A 23,565-nucleotide genomic window follows, 5' to 3' on the forward strand; every position below is an offset into this window, starting at 1 on the left:
CTTCCTCGGCTCCTGCGGGGGGACGAGGGGGAGGAGGAAGAAGCTACTTCACAGCGGCCCGGCGGCGACGGCAGCGGCCTCGGGAAGCATCTCCGGGCCGCGGCGGGAGGAGCAGCTGCATCGGGCACCGCCGGGCCGCGGCTCCTGCTGCTCTTCGCCGGCTCCGGGCAGCAGCTGCGAAGGCTCCGCGCTCTCCCTGGGGCAGCTCTCCGAGGCAAAGGCTTCCTTCTGCCGGCGCTCGCTGGGAGTTGTAGTCCGCGGCGGCCGGGCGAGCGGCGGGCCGAACCGGGAGAGGCAGCTCCTTCTGCGCACGCGGCAGGCGCGTTTGGGGGGGCTTCGTGGCACCGCCTCCTCCTCCGCGCGCTGGCCCAGCTGATGCCGCTGGGCTGGGCCGGGCCGGGCCGGGCCAGGAGAAGCAGCTTCCGTGGGGAGGGCCAGGAAGCGGCCGCAGCAGCAGAAGCAAGGCGCTCGGGTCTCTTGTTGGACTGGCGGCTCCGGCGAGACGTCCAAGACTCTTCCTGGCGGGCGTGCCCGGCTCGAAAGGCAGAGCAGTAGCCCAGGCTGGCCAAGTTGTTTTGGCTCTGGGGTCCCGCCGAGAGGCCGCCAGCGATCGATCCAATGGCATGGATACCACAATTGGAAGTCTTTTATCTGCTGCAGCCTTCAAGCGCCTTCACAGCCGTTGTAACATACACATTGTTATCCTCCGCCCGTTCTGCCGTTGAGGACATTCTTGGATCGTTCTTTGTCTAGTTCCTCTCCCTTGACCTTACCGCCATGGGTGGGTCTGCTGGGAGTACATGACTCATGAGCTCATAGGGTTCATTGGAACACGCAAGCCCACTCACCACTACAAGGCGACGATCCAGCGAGGGGACCTGAACCACTATCAGCCTGTCCACATGTTACAATCAAGAACAGAGGCGCTTCCCATTTACCAACAACTAAGTTCTGTGAAAGATGGAGATCTTTCCTGGAGTTCATTGCAAGCTGACCTTTGCAATGGCTGGAAAGACTCTGATCAGGAATTTGATTTGGGAGGCTTATGCATGATTCTGTTTCTTTACTGCTCTTTGTAATGGGCTATCTGGGGAAATTGTGTTTCTGTATTTTGGGCTCTCTGTTTTGTCCTTGCTAGTCCATTTAGCACTGGGGGTGGTTTGTAGGAATTACCTTGTATTTTATTGCATTGCTGTTGTATTTTTGAATTTTTAACATGTAAGCTGCCTTGAGGGATTCTGCTTGGAAAGGGGGCCTATGCACATTTTAAAATAAAAATAAAATTCTCATGTCCTTGAGTGTTTATGAAGATGTGCAGCATTACTGTTGCAGTCTGAGTACCTGATGATGAGCTGGTGGGATTGTGTCCCCTCCACTTTGTCCTTGCAGACTATTGGTTAGTCTAAACTGATTTTTTGTAGTTTATTATCTGATGAAGATTTATATACCTCTGGCAGAGGGCCTCATTGCGGCAGTCAAATGATACCCCCTCTCGGATCTTCCAGCCAAGCCCTGCAAGTAGTAGTCCTCCAGCGCGGCTGACCGTTAAGTGCACAGGGGGCAACCTCAGCGTGCACACACAACTGTGGCCTCTTGCAGGCCCCGCCCCCCAGATACGGAGGAAGGTAAATAACTAGGGGGCTTTGTAAGCCTGCAGGATTGCTAGGGAGTTGCTACGCGGCGTGCAGAGAGCCCTGTCGGGCTCCCATACAAAGACTACAAGTCCCATAAGGCCTTAGTCTCGGGTCTCTTCAAGCCAATCGGGAGTCGCTTTGGCACCCCGCGACCAATCAGAGCAGGATAACGCGGGCCCAGGACCGACCCGGAGGCCGAGGTGGGTCCAGACGCCGAGGTAGCAGACCGCCCAAGCGTCGCGCTTGTCGGACCGTCCTCCGGGAAGACGAGCCGAGGGGGCCGAGGCGGCGAGGCGTCCCTGGCTGGAAGAGCCGCTCCTCTCTACACGCCTGCGGGCGTTGCTGCACAGGCGGGAGGACTAGAAACGTGTGTCACACAAACCGAAGTGGAGAGGCTCCCTCCGGCTCTTACCCCGGGCGCCAGCTTCTGTGAACGTTCAGAACGCGATCTCCCCCCCCCCCAGGCTTTCGCTGCAGTTCAGGAAGCCACTTCTTTCTCCTCCCCCCAATCCCTTTTCCGGCGGGTGGGTTGCAGAAGACGAACCTCTCCGCGCTCCTTGGCGTGATGCAGGGACCCGCCGGAGGGCGGCGGTAGAAATCTCCTCCAGCTGCCTTGGAAGAACAAGTGCCGCTCGTCGGCGGGCCGCAGAGCCCAGTCTTCACTGGCCCACGCCTCGAGCAGAAGCCCCCTCCCACGAATTCCTCACTTGCGCCGGTGACCAGGCCCCTGGCTGGCCCCCAGTCTGAACTGCGCGCTGCGTGAAGAAGCCCTGCCGGGTGTCGGGCCTGCTTTTCTCCCCCGTCAGCTTCACTGGGTGCCCCACACAATGCGAGGGAGACAGCGGAGGGATTTCCCGGGCCAGGATGCCTGCCTCAGAGCTTGCACCCGAGCAGCCGTTTCCACGTTTGGGGGAGCAAAGTGTTAGAGCGGAGATAAAATGGATAAATAAATAAATAGGAAGGTGGCGGGGGCGCGGGAGGAACGCAAGAGCAGCTCGCTGGCAGCAGAGGCCGAGCCAGAGGGACAACCGTTGGTTTGTTCAGGCAAAAGCAACAAAGTCGCAGGGGATCGAACAGACTGGCGAATTTAGTAAACTTAGCTTTTAAGGTGCCACGAAGCTTTGGGTTTTCCCCTCGCCCATATTTCCCCCTGCTGGCCGAACGCTGCAAGAGCCGCCTGGCTGTAGCACGTTGGACAGCTACTAGAAGGATTTGCGGGGAGGGGCGGAGGGAGAGGCACAGCGTGGACAGCCGGCGTGTCTTTTGCAAGCGGCAAGCTGCCTTATACCGAGTGTAGCTGTGGGAGAGACGGGCTGGAGGCCGCTTGTAGTTCCAATTCCGTTTAATAAGTTAAAGTCCAGACCATCACACAGCAGGGGAACTTTCCCAACATACATAAAGGTGCAGAATTTCACACTCGTCCTTCAATAATTGTGTTTTACTCTAGTCCTTTTGATATTTACACAGTTCCTATTTCGTTCAATCTAAACAATCTGGGGGTTACAGTGATCCACCCACAGAGAAGGTCTCAGATACAGAAGGGGGAAGGTGAGGTCAGGCTCCTTTTGGGGGGATTGGTCCAGCACCTGCACAAGTGAACAAAGGTGGCACAGCCTAGAGGACAACAGCTAAGCAGGGGCAGGAGGTAGGGAGACTAGGCAGCTCAGCTTTCCCAAGCATCCCACACCACCCAAAAAATGTGACTGAAGGGGGGGGTGAGATAGAGAGAACACACAGAGCTACTGCACCATCCTGCCTCAGGCCTCATGGGGAGCCATTAACTGCTGGGGAGCCATTAACTGCTGGGGAGCCCGAAGAAAGAACAGAGCAACTCCTCCTGCCCAAGGAGAGAGAAAACTGAATGCAGATGACCTGGCAGGGAGGGGAGAAAGGACCCCCTTGTGCTAACCTAAGTAATGTTCTCCCTCCCCTCCCCTGGCACTGAGACTAACCCTTGCCAACCAGGAGGCATGAACCAGTATTCAGTATTCCTAATCCCAGCTGGCTCCATTGCTCTAAGTGGACTTGGGTGGAGGATTTAAGGTCAAGGCCACAAACTGTGTTGTGTTCAAGAGCTGACAAAAGAAAGCCAAAGTCCTTTTTCACCAGGGAGACTGAAAGGGAACAATGACGGGGCCTTAAATGATGTTCAGTCCCCATCTTAGCCTGTCACATTTCATTCCATACGAAAATATATTGTAAAGGAGAGACCTTGTGCCCATTTCTCAGATTGATAAATCCTGAGTAGTAAGGGAAAACCACGAGCTGCTGGCTGCACTATGGGTGCAAGTCTAAGGTACTCAAGATATCACATTAATGCTGTACTGAGCCTGTGGTTTTTAATTCTCTTGACAGTCACTGGCCTAGGGAACCCTTCATTACCTATTGCCAGGAATCTCTTATGTTTAATTCCCTCTTAGTTATATATACACATATATACCTGACTAGTCAGTGGCCTTTTAAAAAAGGACTAGAATAGGCCTGGGGTGAGGCCTAGGTTGATAATGCCTCAACTCCTAGCATAAAAGGCAGTCAGGGACACTCTGGCCAGGAACCTTCAGCCACGTCTCTCTTTTTAAGAACAGAGAAACATTCCAAAGTCCAGGGTCTTAAGAGGAGAGATATCAGGAAGACCCATAGAGAGCTGCAACCAGAGGGTTTCATCTGCCAAGCTCCTTAACATCAGCTGTTAGGCATGCAGCAGTTAAACTTGGCCATCAAGAGGTCCACAGTGACTGACACCCTCTTGCTGAAACCTTTGGTTTTCCTTTTGCTAAAAATGATGCCCAGCTGCAGGCAACCCTCCCCACCACTAATCCACTGTTCAGGCATACCACCAGAGTTGGTTTATACCCACAGCAATTTATACAAACCCAAGAAGCAGATTGCAAGAGTAACTATTGGACTAGTTTTTCAAGATTGCGATCCCACAACACTGTCCAATCAACATCCCACTCAGAAATGCAAAAAATGGCCAGACCAGCAGAGGCTGCAAGCACCACTGATCCAGCTACTTTCAAGTGAACATTTGTACGGAATCCATGATTAGTGAACTGACAAATGTGATAAATTAGGAAACACTGACAAAGCTGCAGTGTTCAAACTGGCTTAATTCAAGTGAAGGGGCTTCACCCAGGAGGTAGGTAGGGGTGTGTGTGTGTGTGTATGCATGCGGGGGGGGGAGGTTGGTATGCATGCAGCACAGACTATCTTCACAGTTCAAATATGCCAGGGGATTCAGCCTGTGCTGTCACCATCTTCCTGCACAAGGGCAAGTGTGACTATTGGCATGGGATGCTGCATCATCCTGCACAAATGGCTTCTAGTGATACCTGTCTTCTCCAGTGCTAAAATACAGAACTGGCAGGTGCCAGGTGGAACATTTCTTGTATAAGAGCCCTTCCCTCCCCATTTCCCCCCCAAGAAGGACTCATCAAATAGTCTGTTAAAATGCAGTGGAGTCTCTGCTCCAAGGCCAAGACAGCCACTGCACAGGCAGATTTGCTCCATGTGCACTGGCACAGAACAGTTATTGCTTAATGGGTGGGGGAGGAACACATCTATGGCCCTCCAGGTGTTGGACCACAACTCCCATCATCACGCTGGCTTCTGGGAGTTGGGAGTCCAACAACATCAGGAGGGCCACAGGTGCTCCATCTCTGCTTGGCCTGAAGGTGAATTAAAGGTCAACTCTAAGATGAGTGCAGCACCAGGGCACCTTCGACTGCCAGAAGCCTCGCTCCAGCACAGCCTGCAAGAGGATTTCTCACAATAGTTTATTCAGCCCCAAACCAGAATTCTGGCTTTTTGTCCTCTGCTGCCCAGGACCTTGATGAAGATGGAGGCCCCCAAAACAAAGAGGAGCACAGGGCAGGGCTGCCTTCAACTTGAAGTGGCAACCTAGGGGCACTCCGGGTGGTAGTGGCAGGAAGCCACGACTGCAGAGTTTTCAAGGCACTCCCAGCACAGGGCAAGCCTTTATTTGCTGAGAGGCTGCAGCCGACCTCTTGGCCTGAGGACACACACTAGTCAAAGAGAAAAAGAAATAGAGAGGATACACTAGCTGCCTACAGACTAGCTGTGGCTGGCCAAGTCTCATCTCTGCAGCACTCAAACAAGCCTACTTGGGTGGGCTTCTCCTGTGTCCCTCACTGATCAGCCCTTCCTCTTGCACACCCTGCAGACACAACTTCCAAGGAAAAAACATTTTGTTGTGGGCAAGTGTCATTTGCAATTGTTGCAAAACCTGAGTACTGACTTTTTGGATGACCCAAGAGGCTGTTTCCTTATCATGAAAGCCCCTCCCCTCCCACCCCCACCCCTTTTCAGCTACCTGCAGGGAGGGACCAGCCCAGCCTAACCAGTTCCTTCCTTCCTTGTTTCCCATGACATACATTGCCTGTCAGCACCCAGGAGGATTTTACAAAAGGTGCTGTTCAACTCCACTCCGGTACACCAGGCCTCGTTTTTGGAGTGATAATTCAGCACTACGCCACAATTCAAGAGTCATCCTTATGAGTCCCTCTGGAATGATCTTTTTCCATGATCAGCGAGTTGGAGGCAGCATCCTGCAGCACCTTCACTTCCATGCCCTGACGCAGGGCGGATCAGCAGCGGTTCTTCCACTCACGTTAAACCCAGAGAGAAGAGTCAAAGAACAGGAAGGGCCACTTCTTTCCAGAGAAGACTTCCTGATTCCCATTGCAAAGAAAGCAACCTGGGCAGGATCCCCCTTATCTCATCTCCAAAAACGATGGGCCAGGTAAGAGGAGGAGGTGGTGGTGGCGGGGGCAGCAGGGGCCTCTGCCACGAAGGACTAGATCTGTTGGCTCCTGCTACAGTGACATCAGTTGCTTCCATGAAAGAGGAAAGAAGCCACTGTAATGCCCAAGGAGGCTCACCTGGATATCGTTTTGACATGTCCAAACAAATTGGGCAACTGCAGTAGAGCTCACAAAGGCCAGTAACTCAGCCAAATGAACTAGTCTAATTGCCCAGTCCCCACAACAGTGTTAAGATATGCCCCACAGAAAGAGGGGTGGTGTTAAGCCACCATAAGTCTTCTCCTTCATGCACTCCCAGGATTTCAAATTCAGGCTGAAGGTAGCATGTGGGGTCTGCATCCTACCCCCTCCACACGCACAAACACTCCAAGACGGAGCACACAGATCAGCCACAAAGAGGGCCATTGTGGGTTATGCCACAAGGAGGCCGTGGCGTTCACAGTAGCTACTTGGCAAAAGTTCCAAACATCAAACACCAACCATCCAGGTAGGCCCTAGAGGAGAGAGGAATTTGGGCTGTGATGCAAATACGGAGTGAGGAGAACATTGACAACAGGATGCTTCTGGTGAACACTGTCTGAGCACCAGCTTCTCAGTGCTTGTCCATGACCAACGTGCTGCCGTTGGCCTTGGGTTTAGACTTTGACTTGAAGGAAAAGCGCTTGATGAGACGCCGCGAGAAGCTGCCAGACTTCTTCCTGCTGGAGGAGCCAGCGCCGGTGTTGGGCAAGTCATCGTGTGACTGGCTGAGGCCAGCTTCCTTCTGCTTGTTCTTCCTCCGGAAGATGAGTTTAGTGCCACTCCGAAGGAAGCTCACTGCAGCAGGAAGGAAAGAAAACCTCGTGAGCATCAAGGGAACTCTGTTCACCCAATGCCACCTTGTTAGCTGCTGGAGCTGAAGGAGGGTGTGATCACTGTTGCCACAGCTCTCTGGCAAGCTTCCCCTAGAGAGGAGGAGGACCCCAATCGGCCACTCAACTCCTTCCCTGCCCACCCCAGGCTCCAGCCACTGATGGCAGTCCATGGGACCCCCATCGCCACCCAGTCTTGGGGGGCTTCTCAAGACAAGCCCATGTGTTAGCCTCTGCTTACATAATTACTATATTTATACCCTGCCTTTCCTCCAATGTGGCCAAACGTTGTGCTCATCTTTCCCCCGCTTCCATTTTATCCTTTATTCCATTTTATATGTTAGGCAGAGAGAACGTCATGAAGCTCACAAGCAGACCATACACTAAGTGGGATCTGAAGCCACGAAACTGAGCCGTAGTCCAATGCTGTAACCCAGCGGCAGAGAACCTGTGGGGGGCCCTCCAGATGTTGCTGGAGAGCAACTTCCATCACTCTGAACTGTTGGCCATGGCTGCTGCAGTTGGTGACAGAATCGGGAGTCCAGCAAGACCTGGAGGTCCCCCACAGGGTCCTCCCTCCTGTACTCTAACCACCCCACCACACTGCAGTTGGGAACATCCCAGGGAAAGGACAAGGAAGCTGGTTTATTCCAAGTCAGTCCTGTAACGAAGCTACAGCAGCATTGCCTGCCATGACCGGCAGCAGCTCTCCAGGGTGGGTTTCAGGCAGGAGATTCGTTCCCAGCACTCTCCCTAGAGAAACCAACGACCGGCACCTCTCCTCAACACAAGGCCTCCTTGAACCCACAAGAGGAATCCATGTACGTGGGCTGAACATCCAGGGCTGTACCCGCTGGCTCCCACACAAAAACATTTTACAAGGTGAATATTGCCTTTGAGTGTGCAAGAGCAGGCATTTGCCTATGTGCTAGAGATGCCAGAGGTGGCCAGGGTTTGCCCCCAGTGGTAAATTCTAGAGCCCACCACAAGAAGGCAGGTTCAAAAGAAACTCTCACCAGATGAGATTCCCCTGATAAAGTCAGCCTCTCTGACCATCACAGGAAGGAGTTTAAAATGGGGGCAGGTGGAAGACAGAGAGTTGGTCTCATAGCCAGAGGTACTCCCTGTCCCACAAAAATGGACCCAGCCAATACAAAGCCCCAGTCAAAGATCCCCAGGGAAGGAGCCTGGCATCTGGGTGGACTTCTGCTGCTGTTCTGCACCTGTTTAATCTCACCTTTGTGATCTTTCAGGCTCCTGGTCTCCAGAGCGCCCGTTGAGCCTGTTTCAGATTCCATGTCCTCCAATGAGGGCCTCTCGGAGATGTCCGAGCGTGTGGTCTCATCCAGCTCCCCGCTGGCCCTTTGGGCAGAGTACGAGGCTTCCAGCTGCTGAGCAGGGTCTGTGATGCTTTGCGCATATTCCGACATGCCGGCTGTGATGGAGTCGTCCTGGAGCGTGGCCTCCAGGGAGGCAGCGTAGCCAAGGGAGAGGGCCATCTCATCTTGGGCAATTGGGACCTGGGGGAGGGAGTGGGGAAGTGAGAGGACCCATCCAGCAGAAGCCAAAAGGAGTAACTTTCCCCCATCTCCCTTCCCCTCTCCCGTCCTCCTCTGCCTTTCCCTTCATCCATCCTGACAGCCGACTCTAACCAGAGAAATGAGCTGTTACCTTGGAAACTCCCGAGATGATGAGGGTACTGCGTTTCGTTGGCGTCTTTTTGGCAGGTTTATTGGTCAAATCTGTCAGCTGCCTGATTGCCGTCTCAGCCACAGGGTCCAACCCATTGGGCACATGACTGCTTCCTGGAGGGGAAGGAAACAGACACGTTTATGAGTCACTTGTTAATTCAACTGCAGGCTGCGTTCTTATATTGCTGTGCACCTCTCTGATAAGTTGAGAGATGGCAGTATAAATACTTTTATAAAAAAATACATAAATGCATGTAGCAAGAGTAAAGATTTGGAAAACCTTCCTTGCTTGCCATGCCAACTGTCTTGGGTCCAAAGGGACTGAAGAAGCTGCTGAAGAGCCTCTGGGCTTCCAAGAGGGCCAAGAGGAACCAGCTCCTCCATTATGTTTTTGTCCCCTCTCTCCTCCAAGGAGCTCAAGGCAGTGTCCATAGTTATTGTGGAGGGTCGGCAGGGGAGACTGTGAATGGCCCAAGGTCGCCCAGGGAACTTCATGGCCAAGAGGGGATTTGGGCACTGGCCTCGCCCAGTTCCAGTCCAGCATGCTAAGCACTTTGCCATACTGGCCCCCAGTGGTTCTGGGAAAGCAAGCCGTCAAGAAACAGAGAGGGAGGGGGGACAGCTTTTCATGGGCCCCCAGGGCTCTCCACGCATCCCTCTGGCAGGAGGTGGGGCAGAGGCAGGGAAGGCCACTGGCACGATCCCCCAGGCAATCGAACAAGGGCACGATGGCTTCCTAGTGACTTACTGCTACTGCTTGGAGAAGCACTGCTGGGACAGCCATTTTCTGGAAGCATTGTGGTCACTTTCTCTGTCACTTCCACCTTTGAAGGAGACCTTGAGGGTGAATCTGGACTCCCAAAGAAATGGATGCAACATTACTGAACGAGGCCACAAGCGGTAGCCAGTAGATGCTTCCTCGCCACCTCACCCCACCCCACCCCTTCCAGCCTTCCTTCCAAGAGGCAGCCAGTTTAGTCTCTGGGGAGGTGGAAAGCGCCCTGCACTCATACACAGAATCCAGTATCCGAGGGAAGGCAGGGCTGCTGTTATAAGCATCAGTGACACCGCACAGGGAAGGCAGGGACTCCAAAGGGCTTCTTATAAGCAACAGTCCCAAAGGAAGCTGGTAGTTCCCACTGGGAGAAACCCCTTCCTACCTGCCAAGTACATTTTGCCTGAAATCGTGAGATGAACATTAAGCTGAGGCTCACCAGGCTCAGCCATAGAAACGGTTTGTCTTTGCCATTCCCAAGGGCTGAACAAACTGGTGCCGCTGCACTTGTGCTTTTTTGCACGGCCCAGCCAGAGAGACCCAAGCAGGTCTCTGCCAGAAACCAGGCCCCCTTACCAAGCTTGCAGTCCATTTTGGGCCTGGACTGGATGGTAGTGACGGTGGTGACGATGGTCCCGTCAGGCATGATGGTGCGGTCCATCTCAATCTTCTTGGTGGGAGTGATGCTAGCGCGCAGCGACGAGGCTGGCTGAAGCTCTGGCAGTTCCTGATAGAGCACCTGCCAAGAGAGCCAGATGCAAACCCTTCAGACAGACAGACGGACACAAAGGAAGACAAGCAGCAGTTCCCCGTCGGCAGAACCAGCTCCATACCACCAGCAGGTGTCTTTCTGGCCCTAGAACAGCAGGAGACCAGCACCCCAGAACCTGCCTGCTCTGCTCGTTGCCCAGGCTTCTTGGCTGATGCAACCACTGGCAGCAGCCGTCCAAGGATGTGGGCTGGTGATGATACCCAGCTCGACCTATCAGTCACTTCAGATCCCAAGGATGCAGGGAGGTGCTGGATTGGGGCTCCAGCCTGCAATGGGCTGGATGTGGGTGAACAAGTTGAAATTAAATCCGGACAAGACAGAGGTGTTGCTGGTGAGCAGAAATGCTAACCAGGATTGGGGTTGTTGGCCCACTCTGGATGGGGTTCCACTCCCCATGAAGGAGCTGGTCCACAGTCTGGGTGTCCTCCTGGATCCGGTCTTGCTGCTAGAAGATCAGGTAGTGGCGGTGGCCAGAGGGGCTTTCACTCAGCTTCAGCTGTTGCATTAGCTGCAGCCCTATCTTGGACCCTCAGATCTGACCACCCTCACCCATGCCCTAGTCACCTCGCATTTGGATTACTGTAATGCGCTCTACAGGGGGCTGCTTCAGCTGGTTCAAAATGTGGCTGCCAGGATGCTAAGTAGAAACAGCCTCTTTGAGCACATTGTGCCTGTGTTAAAAGGGCTACATTGCTGGTTTTGACCTTTAAAGCCCTAAATTGTTTGGGACCTAAGTACCTGTCTGTCTGCCTTCCCCTCATTAGTCATGCCCATCGCACAAGAGCTAGTTGCAAATGCCTACTATATCTGAAGGGCCATTGGCGAACACTCACAACACAGCCTTCTCTGTCACGGCCCCTAGACTATGGAAGGCCCTCCCCTGTGAGGTAAAATCTCTTCCCATTGTTAGATGGCTGCTAAAGACTCATTTTTCTATACAACGTTTTGGCTGTATTTCCACCTCTGTGTCTTGATGTTTTTAAGAAATGTATGGATTTGTTTATGATGGTTTCTTTTTATGTTTTGGTATGTTTAGATTTCTGTATGGTTTTTATGTATGCTTTGCAATTTTAAATCTTTGTGATCCACCTTGGGACCCACATTCCGGGTGAGAAGCAGACAGTGTTGTGTAGTGGTTAGAGGGTTGAACTAGGACCTGGGAGACCATGGTTCAAATCCAGACTCAGCCATGAAGCTTGCTGGGTGACCTTGGACCAGTCACAGTCTCTCATCCTAGCCTACCTCAAAGGGTGGTGAGAATAAAATGGAGAGGGAGGAGAACCATGTACCCCACCTTGAGTTCCTTGGAAGAAAGGTGGGATATATACATAGTTTTCATTTTTATTATTATTATTATTATTATTATTATTATTATTATTATTAAGCTGGCCTGGCCTTGGGGAAGGGCTGCAGCTCAGAGGCTGGGCATCTGCCTTGCATGCAGAAGGTCCCTGCTTCAATCCCCATCAGCATCTCCAGGTAGGGCTGGGAGAGATTCCCTGCCTGAAGCCCTGGACAGCTGCTGCCAGTCAGTGCAGGCAATACAAGGCTAGGTGGACAGACCATCTGACTCAGGGTGAGGCAGCTCCTTGTGAAGCTCTTCTGCCTCTTCGCCTGGGACACAGAGCACCAGTACCCCTCAAGGTGCTAAGGCAGCACTATTGTCCATCAAGCATGGAGGGCTGCTCCTGCGGCTAACAGCTTTGGAGCTGGAGGGTGGGGGTGTACGTGTGTGTGTGGGGCTTCCAATAAATCCCAGCTGGGGCCACTACTCACAGTCCTCTGTTTCTCCCACCCCCAGAGACAGAAACTCAAATTAAGTAAGGAAAAGCGCTACAGAGGGAGAATATTCTGCTCAGAGGTTTGGCAAGGAAACCTGGGCCGATGCCTGGAGCTTGACCTCACCTCCACTGCCACAGCTGCTGCTGGAGGCAGCTTCTTCACAGCCCCAGGACTCAGCAAGTACTGCTGCTGCCCCCGGGGCTCTTGGGAGGGGGAGTCCAGTGGGACAGTGGCAAATCCAAACAGCACATCTGCAAGGAAAAAGCAACAATTGCAATACAAGCAGTGATTCTTGGCCGTCCGTATCCTGCCAGCAAAAGCACTGAATTTGGGGGCAGGCCGTTTAAACCCTGTCCTTCCCAATTTCTGGGACTAAGCACTGCTGGGGAACATCCATGGCCCTCCAAGTGTTCCCACCAGCCCCAGTAACGTGGCCAACAGCCAGGGGTGATGGGAGATGTAGTTGCTCAACATTTGGATACGTTCCCCCTGCCTGCCCTTGGTGTGCAGATTTTCCAGGGGCCTGAGAGGTCAAGAGAACCTGTCAAGGCCCACATTTGGGTCCCAAGGCAAGCGAATGGCAGCGCCAGTTGGAGCACTTGCAATGCCTTCGTTCCAGAGGCACCGCCAGTCCAGCAGCTGTAGCTGCCCATGGGTCACAGCTATCTTGGCCGGACATAGAAGGTGTACCTTCTCCAGAAGTGCTGCTCCCAAGCACACTCAGCTTCATCTCTTTGCTCTTTGGGCCAAGCTCCCTGTCCAGGCACAAAAAAGGGAAAGAAACATTTGGTGGTTTGGTACATTTATCCCCTGCAAGAGGGGCGCTACTCCTGTAGGGCTCCTTCATCAAGGTTGAGGGCTGCCCTCATGAGTACCACTCTCCAAAGCAAGAAGGGAACTTGGAGCAGAAAGTCACTGGGCAGGCAAGAGCTGACAGAGCACCATTGTGGGATGCAAATGAGGGCCTGCTCCATTGCCTCTGGGTGCAAGCACTACATTCAGGGAGGTGTTGAAAGAGGTGGCACAGGACACACTGTTTCACTTCCTTCCAACCCAAGGAAGTTCCTTTGACTCTATGATTGCAAGTGAGGGATGGCACTGCCTTCTCGAGGAAGCCTTTGGGCCACGGTCAGCTGCTGCGCTCTCCTGTATACCCCAAATATGCAAGAATTGCAGCCACTTACAGAATGAGCTTGTCAGCCCACTCCACCTCGGCTGCAGGGCTGGAGTTACTGGTGAGCACTGGCTTAGTCCTCTTCTGCTGCCAAGGGCTGTCCAGCTCCACCAGGCAGCACAGTGGCCCACTTCCTAAAAGGGGCACAGACCAGAATTGGGATGAGAACATGCAGGCACCTGCACACTTCATCAGGTCTCGGAGTGGTCATCCAGAAAGAAGCGGCACGCGGGACCAGACCCTGAACATCACCACCTTTCAGTGACTGCATTCCCATTTTAGGGGCAGGGAACTGAGGGGGGAATTCTTTAAAGAGACCACTCAGAGAGCAGGGATTTGTCTCCCCAGCCCAACTCACCTGGATCCCTGCTCAGATCTTTTCAGATCTTCAGTACACGCACTGCTGGACCAAAGGGCAATCCCCCCTTCTAAAGTCACCCCCTCCCCTGCAATCCAGCAATCCCTTTGAAAAGCCCCTTGCAAACAGCAGTGTGGCAACGCTGCCTGCAGAACTACTGCAGCCCATCAGCAAGAGGCATGCTTGCTTTTGTGGCTAGGAGGATGCAGGCCAGATGACATCTTCCCACCCGACAGCTGGTATCCAAGGTGCCCCCCTCCCCATCTGCAGGAGAGGCCAATCTGCAGACAAGGCCGCTCACCACCACATTCATGCTGCAGGCCGGCCCAAGGCCAGGAAGCCTCCCAGTTCCTGCACCATACCTTGCATCTCCTCAGAGCCCAAGTGAAGAGCTCGCAGGTGCTGGAGGAGCAGTCTGGGCATCAGGGGAGCTGCTGTGCCAGATGGAGACCCCTGGGACCGTGCATTACAGGATGCCTGAGGAGGACATGGGAGGCAGACGAAGGAGGCAGCTGCTGAGCAGAGGACCACCAACACGAGATGGGAACCTCCAGCCCTTCCAAGGTGGTTGGACTCCAACTCTCACCACCCACAAGGACCGCCTCTCCCCATGGGAAGCAACCTGGACCCTGCAATCATCATCTGAGGCCCTTCTCTGTGGGCCCCCTCCACGAGAGGTCCCAAGAACACGAGAACAGGCCCTTTCAGTGGTGGCTTCCTGCTCGTGGAACAGTCTCCCAAAGGAGGCACACCGGCTGCCAACTTTGTCTATCTTTAGGTGTCCGGCAAAGGCTTTCCTCTTGACCCAGGCTTTTGGCCCTTAATGTGTGGGGTCTCAGCTACTGGTGGCCTCTTTTTGTGGGATGAGACCTGTAGACCTGTCCATAATTTGTGCTGATGTGTTTTTTAGGGTTTCATTGGTTGTGTTTACTTTAACTGGTTTCAGTGCAAGTTGCATTGGGTCACTCATGTGAGAAAAGTGACTAACCTTCTTCTTCTTATTATTATATGCACCCTCCAACCCCACAATCAAACGGCAACCCCATCTTTACCACGTTTCCACCAGCTACACAGGCCTTCAGATTCACCATCATGGCAGGCTGCGTGCTGATGACAGAGTCCTCAATCAGGTCCTTTATGGTGGACAGGTCCGCTTTCCCATCATTCTCCTGGATAAAAGCATCATGAAAATTAAGTCAAAACAAGCCCAGAAAGGAAGGTCCCTTTTCTTGCAGACAGAGTCCCTTCACAGCAATGAAATTTGACAATCGTAAGTGCTCACTACCTGGATGGAGTCCTTGGAGAGAACTAAAAGCGCCTTGTGATATTCTGATTAGCAAGCTAGCTAAATGTGGGCTGGATGGAACAATTATCAGGTGGTCCCACAGTTGGCTACAGAATTGTACTCAAAGAGTGCTTATCAATGGTTTCTTCTCAAAGTGGGGGAAGGTGATGAGCAGGGTACCGCAGGGCTCGGTCCTGGGCCCAGTGCTCTTCAACATTTTTATTAATGATGAGGGGGTGCAGGGAATGCTTATCAAATTTGCAGATGATACAAAATTGGGAGGGATAGCGATCCTCCGTGGCGCAGAGTGGTAAGCGGCGGTAACACAGCCGAAGCTCTGCTCACTGCTGGAGTTCGATTCCAACGGAAGGAGGAAGTCGAATCTCCAGTAAAAGGGGTCGAGGTCCACTCAGCTTTCCATCCATCCGTGGTCGGTAAAATGAGTACTTGGCATATGCTGGGGGGTAAAGGAAGGCTGGGGAAGAAACTGGCAATCCCACCCCATATATATGGTCTGCCTAGTAAACGTCGCACAACATCACCCTAAGAGTCGGAAATGACTCGCACTACAAGTGCGGGACACCTTTGCCTTTAGCTAATACCCTGGAAGAGATCTTGATAGGCTGGAGCATTGGGCTGAAGACAACAGAATGAAATTTAATAGGGATAAGTGCAAAGTTTTACACTTAGGAAAAATAAACCAAATGCAGTTATAAAATGGGGGATTCTTGGCTCAGCAATACTACATGCAAGAAAGATCTTGGGATTGTTGCTGATACAAGCTGAATATGAGCAGACAGTGAGATGCAGCTGCAGAAAAAGCAAATCCTGTTTTAGACTGCATTAACAGTAGTTTAGTTTCCAAATAGCGTGAAGTACTAATTCCCCTCTATTCAACAATGGTTAGACCTCATCTTGAGTACTTGATCCAGTTCTGGACAACACACTTTAACAGGAATGCAGACAAACTGGAACAGGTTCAGAGGAGGGCAACAAGCATGTTCAGGGGACTGGAAACAAAGCCCTATGAGGAGAGACTGAAAGAACTGGACACATTTAGTCCTGAGAAGAGAAGACTGAGGGGAGATATGATAGCACTCTTCAAGTACTTGAAAGGTTGTCACACAAAGGAGGGCCGGGATCCTTTCTCGATCGTCCCAGAGTGCAGGACAAGGAATAATGGGATTCAAGTTACAGGAAGCCAGATTTCGGCTGAACATCAGGAAAAATGTGCTCTTAGAAAGGTACGACAATGCAACCACTGACCTAGGGAGGTGGTGGGCTCTCCAACATGGAGGCTTTCAAGAGGCAGCTGGACAGCCACCTGTCAGGTTTGCTTTAATTTGGATTCCTGCACTGAACAGAGGGCTGGAAGATGATGGCCTTATAGTCCCCTTCCAACCCTATGATTCTATGATTCTGTCACCAATACTGCTTTGTGAATTGGTCACCAATAAGCTTTAATGTAATGTCACCGCCTATCCTTTTTGCATTTAATTTCCCTCTGACCTCACTGGTTCGAATTCTAACCAGCTACCCACACCCACACGTGCATATATAACTGCAGTCAAGGATAGTCCTCCATGCATCCGATGAGTAGGCTCCAGCTCATGAAAGCTTACAGCGTAATGCATTTGTTAGTCTTTTAAGGTGCTACAAGTTGCTTTTGCGGCACAGGCTACCTCCCCGCCATCCCTTTTGGAACCTCCATGCCTTGTGCACATAACACCCAGATCAGGGCTCCCGCTGAGCAATCTCTAGCAGGGTGGAAGAATTCTGAGGCAGTCGTGGGGGTTGGGAGGCTCGGCTCAGCGGTGTCCTCTGGCTGCCCCTCCCAGAGCCGGCAAGCGCAGCCTCCCGCCCTGCACTCCTCATATATTTGCTTACTTCACGCAGCTGGAGCCTTGGGGTGACCGACAGGTTCAGCTCCGGCCTGTCTCTGAATGCCCAGGAGACCAGCAGCCCTTCCTCCGGAATCTCCTCCAGGTGGATCTCCACCTGCCCAGGCAAACAGAAGAGCCTCCTCATCATCATTATAACCTGGAGCCACTCTGCCCAAAGCTATTTATAGCCCAGCTGTTTGCATAAACTGTAGGTTGGCTACAATCAGCCAAAACAATCCAAAGTAAATCAAAGGCTTGGTTAGGTTTTCAGACAAACTATGCAAAGTAGGCAAGAGGGAGGCTTGTGCCTGCAGCTGCCCCAAGAATGGCCAGGGCGAACGCAACCTCCCGTTGGCACTTTGCAGAGGAAACAGAGTGGCAGAAGGGAGGGGGGGGTTAAAGAGCTTCCAGCCCCACGGCTGTCGGCACGTGTTACCTGGGCCCACAGCACAGCCAAGGTGACGTGGTAGGTGTCCATGGAAACGGCAGCTGGAGACTGCTGAGTGACTGAGACCGGGAACTGCAGGGTGTCCGCTGAAAGGTGGCAACGCAACATCTGGAAGGAGGGGGGGAAGGGAGAGACCGTCACCTCTCCCACCTGGGGGGCCACCCGAAGGTCAAGGTACAAACAAGCAGCAATGGGACGGAATGTCCAGGGGAGCCCAATCCCAGGCCACCTCCTTCTAGGCACAGCAAGGTCAGTCAGAGGGGTGGGGTAGGGTCTGCTGCTGCATCACCACCACCAGTGCTTCGACGAAGAGCAGCCGCCGTCTCTCTGTCTGGGGGTGGGGGGTGAATTCTGGTTTGGGACCAGAGTGGGGGAGGTTTGACCTTTCTTCCTGTGTCCCCCCCAACTTCTATTTGCCCCTCCTGGAACACCCACATTAGGCCCTGGATCAAAGCAGACAGTAGCATGAATTGTTCAGCAGGGAAAGGGTTCAGCCTCCCTTTCCCGAGCCACAACCCATCTCTCTGGTACACACACACCCACACACCTTGTGGTACAAACAAACAAACTCCCTGCTCAAGCACCCAGCCTTGGAAGGACCCCCCCCTTGTGTGCTGATGGTACAAAGGGTGGAGGCCATTCATTCTCTGTCCTTTGCAGTCTCTCTACAGCTAAAGCTCTCCTCCTCCTCCTCCTCCTCCTCGTGTCTGCTGACTGTCCTGGGTTGGTTCTCTTCTGATTTCCTGCCCAGATTCAGAGCTGTTCTTCTGCAGGCTGCAGCGTCAGCTATCTGCCGCTGCTGCTGCTACAATTAAGCATTCATGTAAGACCCACCACCTGGACCCTGCCTGCACAGAACAGCGACCTCCAACCTCCGTCAATGTTCTGTCTCTTTGATCTCAGACAGGGCATCCTGCTGGCTCCACTGGCTTCCATGGCTCCTTGTTACCTTCACTTCTCTGTCTCTCCTGCCTTCTCTCTCTGATCATCGCTAACTGCTAGAGACTTCTTGCTGATGGTTCTTCCTGACCGTGCCCCACATGCAAGGCTCAGACTGAGCCACTGCCACCAACCACAGCTCAGCCTTGGCCCTTAAAGCCAGCACTAGAGAAGTGAAACTATGAAGTATGGAAAAGGTGGAGAGATGGTTCATCTGAGTATATACGGAGGGCGCTTGCATCGCTCATTCTTGCACGTCTGGGGTTATGGGGATTTCTGCTGCTCCATAGTTCAGGGTACTCACTCCAAAATATTCCTTTCAGCTTCTCTGCCAAAGCCCCACTGACCATGCAAGGGATGGGCCACATCTGCTACCCTGGGCTCCTTCTGGCAGGAAGGGCAGGATATTATTAATTAATAATAAATACATTTCCTTCTGGAGCCACAGGCCAATGGTGGGTGGGGCCATCAATGTAAACGTGTCCTTTGTACAGCAGGCTTGCTTCTACACACACTCACACATCCCTCTCTATTCTCTGTCCAGAGAAGCAAGAGCCAGCAGAGCTCAAGGGCCCATTCAGCCAAGCAAAAGCCCTCAAGGGGGTGCAGAACAGGACCTGACAAGGGGGTGGTCTGAGGAGAAGTAATGGGGCTGGGGAGAGTCCCGAGAGAGAGAGGACTGGAGGCCACATGCTGCCTATGAGACTCAGGTTCCCCACCCCAGTCCATGCTCTTGGTTGAATGTCAGACTGGAAGCTTTTAGCAGGACAGCCTTCAGCTGAACCCTGAGAGGATCAAGGCTGTCCATCAAGAGGCGGCTAAAGCTTCCTCTGCGCGCCTAACTGGGAAGGCCTAGGGCAAACATAACTCTAAGCAGCCATGACTGCAGGAGTGCCACTAGCACAGCAAGCTGCAATCCAAAAGTGGAGCCTGAGCATTGCAAAGAATTGCAGCGAGGAGGCACTCTCAGCACCGAAAGCCAAGGCTGGCTAGCAAATTCCCATCAATATTTGCTGCTTCCTCCAGGTCTGACCCAGTGGTGATCCCCTCTGAAGGTGGGGACACAGGACAGCATTCGTTGATGGAAAGACAACAGCCAGAGAGTCAGGACGCAACAGCAGCGGCTTACCATACTGCGATCCGACTGGTCTGTGCAGGTCACGTGGTTGATCTTTACAGCTGGTAGTTGCTGAGGACTCTCCTCAAATGTGATCTGGACTGAGCTCTGGGCCAAGAAGAGAACCTTGTTAATCCCCAGACCAGGAAACCCCAACACAGATGTTGCCACCTTGGAAATGGGTACATCTCTACATGGGCCTAGCAAGACCTGTGCCATTCCAGCCCGGGCGCAGGGGACAGATGGTGGCATTTCACAAGGTCCGCCTGCAAGCACCCAAATACACCCCTCTTGGCTTAAGGCAGGGATGGGGGACCTTTGGCCCTCCAGAGGATCTTGAAGCCCAACTCCCATCAGTCCAAGACAACGTGGCCAGTGGGGGGGATGGGGGGGGTCCAGCAACTGTGGGGAAGCCACACTTTCCCCAACTCTGGCTTTTGGACACAGGCCAACCTTTCAAGATAGTGGGTGGTTTTCCATGCTAGCCCTAATCAGAGTAGACCTGCTGAAGTTAACAGACATAACTGAATTTCAGTGCATCTAGTCTTTAGTATTTCCAGCCCGTAGTAAGGAGCCTGACAGCCAGTGTGGTGTAGTGGTTAAGGTGCTGGACTACGACCTGGGAGACCAGAGTTCAAATCCCCACACAGCCACAAAGCTCACTGGATGACCTTGGGCCAGTCACTGTCTCTCAGCCTCAGAGGAAGGCAATGGTAAAGCACCTCTGCATACCGCTTACCATGAAAACCCTATTCGTAGGGTCGCCAGGCGGGGTTGACTTGAAGGCAGTCCATTTCCATTTTTTTTCAGAAAGGAGCCTAAGATGGTAGCCCCGCCCCCCCACCTGGTTACGGTCCAACAAGGGTTAAGACACCCAAAAATAGATTCTCTGGCATCATCCAATAATAATACTTAGCTTTTGTATAGTACTTCAAAATGTTCAAAGTACTTCACATGCATTATCTAGTTGGGATCTTTACAACAACCCTGTAAGGTCAGTCAGCATTATGATTCCTTCCAATTTTGGGTGGTGCTGGTGGCTAGGAGCAGGGCTTGCCTTCATGGCGGAGGTGAGGATGGAACGGGAGACTTCCTGATTCAAGTGGTGGTGGCAGCAGAGGAAGACCACATGGGCTGCCACCATATTTTCTGGCAGGATTTGTGTGCCAGTGAACAGCAACGCAATGGGGGAATTCAACAGGTGAAGTTTTTTCTCAGCATGGCAGTAAGCAATTAGAAATGTTCACCTGTTGAATTTCAATCCAGCATGCATCCCTGCAGGAAACAAACAGCAAACAGCCCCATTTCAGAACAACTGCCCTGCAATAGCTGCCTGTCTGGAAGGAGAATAGATTGCTGGCTCCTGCTGGGGAGATCCTGGCAACCAGGCAGAAAGAGAGAGCGCTCAAACAGCAAGGAGAGCTCTGCATTTGCTCATTGCTAGCCCAGCAGCCACCGAGTCACTCGGAAAGCGGCACTCCCTTCTGTCCAAATCCCAGATCCGTAGGCTGGCCAAGGCAGGCGGGTTCAGCCACGGCTGAGTTGCCATGGGAGCTGTGGGGGAAGGTGGCTGAGCAGCAGCAGCAGCTTCTGCACTCTGCAGGACCCCATCACGTTGGGCAGTCTCTGAGCGCGTGCAGCTCAGGCTGGCTGCTGCCCTCTGGGTCTTTGGAGGGGCCCTTTCTGTTGGTGGAGCAGAAAGGCTGGCACCCAGGAGCCACAAATCTGCCACCAACTTGGGGAGGGAAGACTCGGGGGGGGACGGGACACCACACCATTGGTTGCCGGCAGCAATAACCTCTCCACAGGAGGACTTATTGTGGCTTCCCAAGGCAGCTGCTCAGCCCAACTGGGAGCAAAACAGGTTCAGCCGGTCAGACACCTCCGCCACTCAGGTGCAGTCCGGGAAGGCCTCACCGCTCCCACTCAGAGCCACTAAAGTGACCTGCACCCGCACAGAGGCTGGTGTGCCCTTCCACTCCTCTCCCCGCCCCTACCACTGCCCGTCTGGCCCAGGGCTGGAGCACAAAGGAAGGACAGTCCTTCCCAGGTTTGGGGGCTATTCATCTCTCTCGCGGATCCAGCCTCGTGGTTGTCTCCAGCAACCCCAGCATTGGTCTTCTGACTGTTCCTGGATCCAACACCAACTCCTCTAACCCCTCACCTGAGGAAGCCGCCTTATACAGATTCAGACTACTGGAGCTCAGGGCTGCCGGCACCAACAGCCAGTGACATTCCCAGCCCTCCCTGGAGATGCTGCCTGGACTTTAAAGCCGAGCTATGGCCTTTCAAAGTGGACACTCCTTCCCCTTTCTGCAAGCATTTTGCGAGACATCCCTGCCAATGGACCTTTCACGGAATTGTAGAGTTGGAAGGGGCCTACAAGGCCATCGAGTCCAACCCCCTGCTCAGTGCAAGAATTCACTTTAAAGCATCCCCAACGCATGGCTGTCCAGCTGCCTCTTGAAGACCTCCAGTGTCGGAGGGCTCACTGCCTCCTTAGGTCATTGGTTCCATTGTCGTACTGCTCTTTCCTGATGTTCAGTCAAAATCTGGCTTCCTATAACTTGAGCCCATTATTCCGTGTCCTGCACTCTGGGACAATCCAGAAGAAATCCTGGACTGCATCTGTGTGACCACATTTCAAGTAGTTAAAAAGTGCTATCATATCTCCCCTCAGTCTTCCATTCTCAAGGCTAAACATGCCCAGTTCGTTCAGTTTCTCCTCATAGGGCTTGTTTCCAGTCTCCTGATCATCCTTGTTGCCCTCCTCTGAACCTGTTCCAATTTGTCTGCATCCTTCTTAAAATGTGGAATCCAGAACTGGACGCAGTACTCAAGATGATGCCTAACCAGTGCTGAATAGAGGGGAACTAATACTTCACGTGATTTGGAAACTATACTTCTGTTAATGCAGCCCAAAATAGCATTAGCCTTTCTTGCAGCCACATCACACTGTTGGCTCATATTCAGCTTGTGATCAACAACAATCCCAAGATCCTTCTTGGATGTAGTATTGCTGAACCAATATCCCCTATCTTAAACTGTGCACTTGGTTTCTTTTTTCTAGGTGTACAACTTTGCACTTATCCCTGTCAAATTTCATTCTATTGTTTTCAGCCCAATGCCCTAGCCTATTCAAGATCTCTTTGAATTTATTTCTGTCTTCCAAGGTATTAGCTATCCCTCCCAATGTTGTATCATCTGCAAATTTAAGCATTCAAATTAAGCATTCCCTGCACCTCTTCATCCAAGTCATTAATGAAAATAGTGAAGAGCAGTGGGCCCAGGACGGAGTCCTGCAGTACCCTGCTCGTTACCTTCCCCCATTTTGAGAAGGAACCCTTGATAAGCACTCTGTGTATGATCCCAGGAGTGAGGTACTCATCAGCTTGGGCAGCAGTAATGTTTAAGTCATTAAAGTCTGGAAGAGGAAACATTTCAGAAGGTCAACGAAGCAACCTCCTGTGGTGAATCACTGGAAGCAGTGATGCCTGATGCCTCCGCACCAAACTAGGAGCTGCACCCTCCTAAACAAAAACAGGGCTTGCCCTCAAGCAGGCCATGTTGTCCTGCACATGCTGGCAGAAGAAGATTAGAGGAAAATGGTGTGGTAAAAGATTTAAATCATTAAGACAAGTCCCCCAAGAAATGCAAAAGGAGATAATGGGAGTGGGGGAGAGGAAGAGGAGCCCTCCACACATCGTTTACACCCAAGCCAGTTCTGATGCCCTTTCTGAGGTTCCATGTTCATGAAATCAAACAAGCGTTCATTCCCCACTAACTCTCTGCTGCCCCCGCCAAATCATCCCAGTTTTTATTTTCATTTCTGTGTGGCTTCTCTACAATTCAAATGGCTAAAAATCCTTTCCAGTGGGGATCCGAGATCAGTTGCCTCCAAAAGAAATTTATCCCAGATTCCTCTTGGGTTTTCAAAGGGAGAGAAAGAGATTTCATCACTGGCTGAGAGGAGAAGGATCTGGCCTTAAGTGCCTCATTGCTTCCCAGATGAAAGATCATCATCATTGCAGTCCAGTAGTGTAGTGGCAAATTCAGAAGTACAGAGTCCCTT

The 23,565-nt window shown here is 52.5% G+C and overlaps 1 protein-coding gene across 4 annotated transcripts in view; it reads right to left on the reverse strand.

Moving 5' to 3' along the window:
• Positions 1–2,930: 2,930 nt before the first annotated feature.
• Positions 2,931–23,565, reverse strand: part of C2CD2L (C2CD2 like) — a 30,306-nt gene continuing 9,671 nt past the window's right edge. For 2 of the 4 annotated variants that reach the window (XM_061593262.1, XM_061593260.1), the window contains exons 2-14: positions 19,506–19,601; positions 17,426–17,545; positions 16,994–17,104; positions 14,874–14,990; positions 14,184–14,298; positions 13,474–13,597; positions 12,980–13,044; positions 12,413–12,540; positions 10,312–10,474; positions 9,709–9,810; positions 8,941–9,074; positions 8,507–8,789; positions 2,931–7,234 (exon numbers count right to left, since the gene is read on the reverse strand). In XM_061593262.1, the coding sequence (XP_061449246.1) occupies positions 7,011–7,234; positions 8,507–8,789; positions 8,941–9,074; positions 9,709–9,810; positions 10,312–10,474; positions 12,413–12,540; positions 12,980–13,044; positions 13,474–13,597; positions 14,184–14,298; positions 14,874–14,990; positions 16,994–17,104; positions 17,426–17,545; positions 19,506–19,601 (1,782 nt within the window). In that variant the 3' untranslated portion in view covers positions 2,931–7,010. The remainder of the gene's footprint in view (positions 7,235–8,506; positions 8,790–8,940; positions 9,075–9,708; positions 9,811–10,311; positions 10,475–12,412; positions 12,541–12,979; positions 13,045–13,473; positions 13,598–14,183; positions 14,299–14,873; positions 14,991–16,993; positions 17,105–17,425; positions 17,546–19,505; positions 19,602–23,565) is intronic. The other 2 variants (XM_061593261.1, XM_061593263.1) reach the window with 2 other exon arrangements.

The sequence above is a fragment of the Rhineura floridana genome, chromosome 12 (assembly GCF_030035675.1).
Source record: "Rhineura floridana isolate rRhiFlo1 chromosome 12, rRhiFlo1.hap2, whole genome shotgun sequence".
Classification (NCBI taxonomy): Eukaryota; Metazoa; Chordata; class Lepidosauria; order Squamata; family Rhineuridae; genus Rhineura; species Rhineura floridana.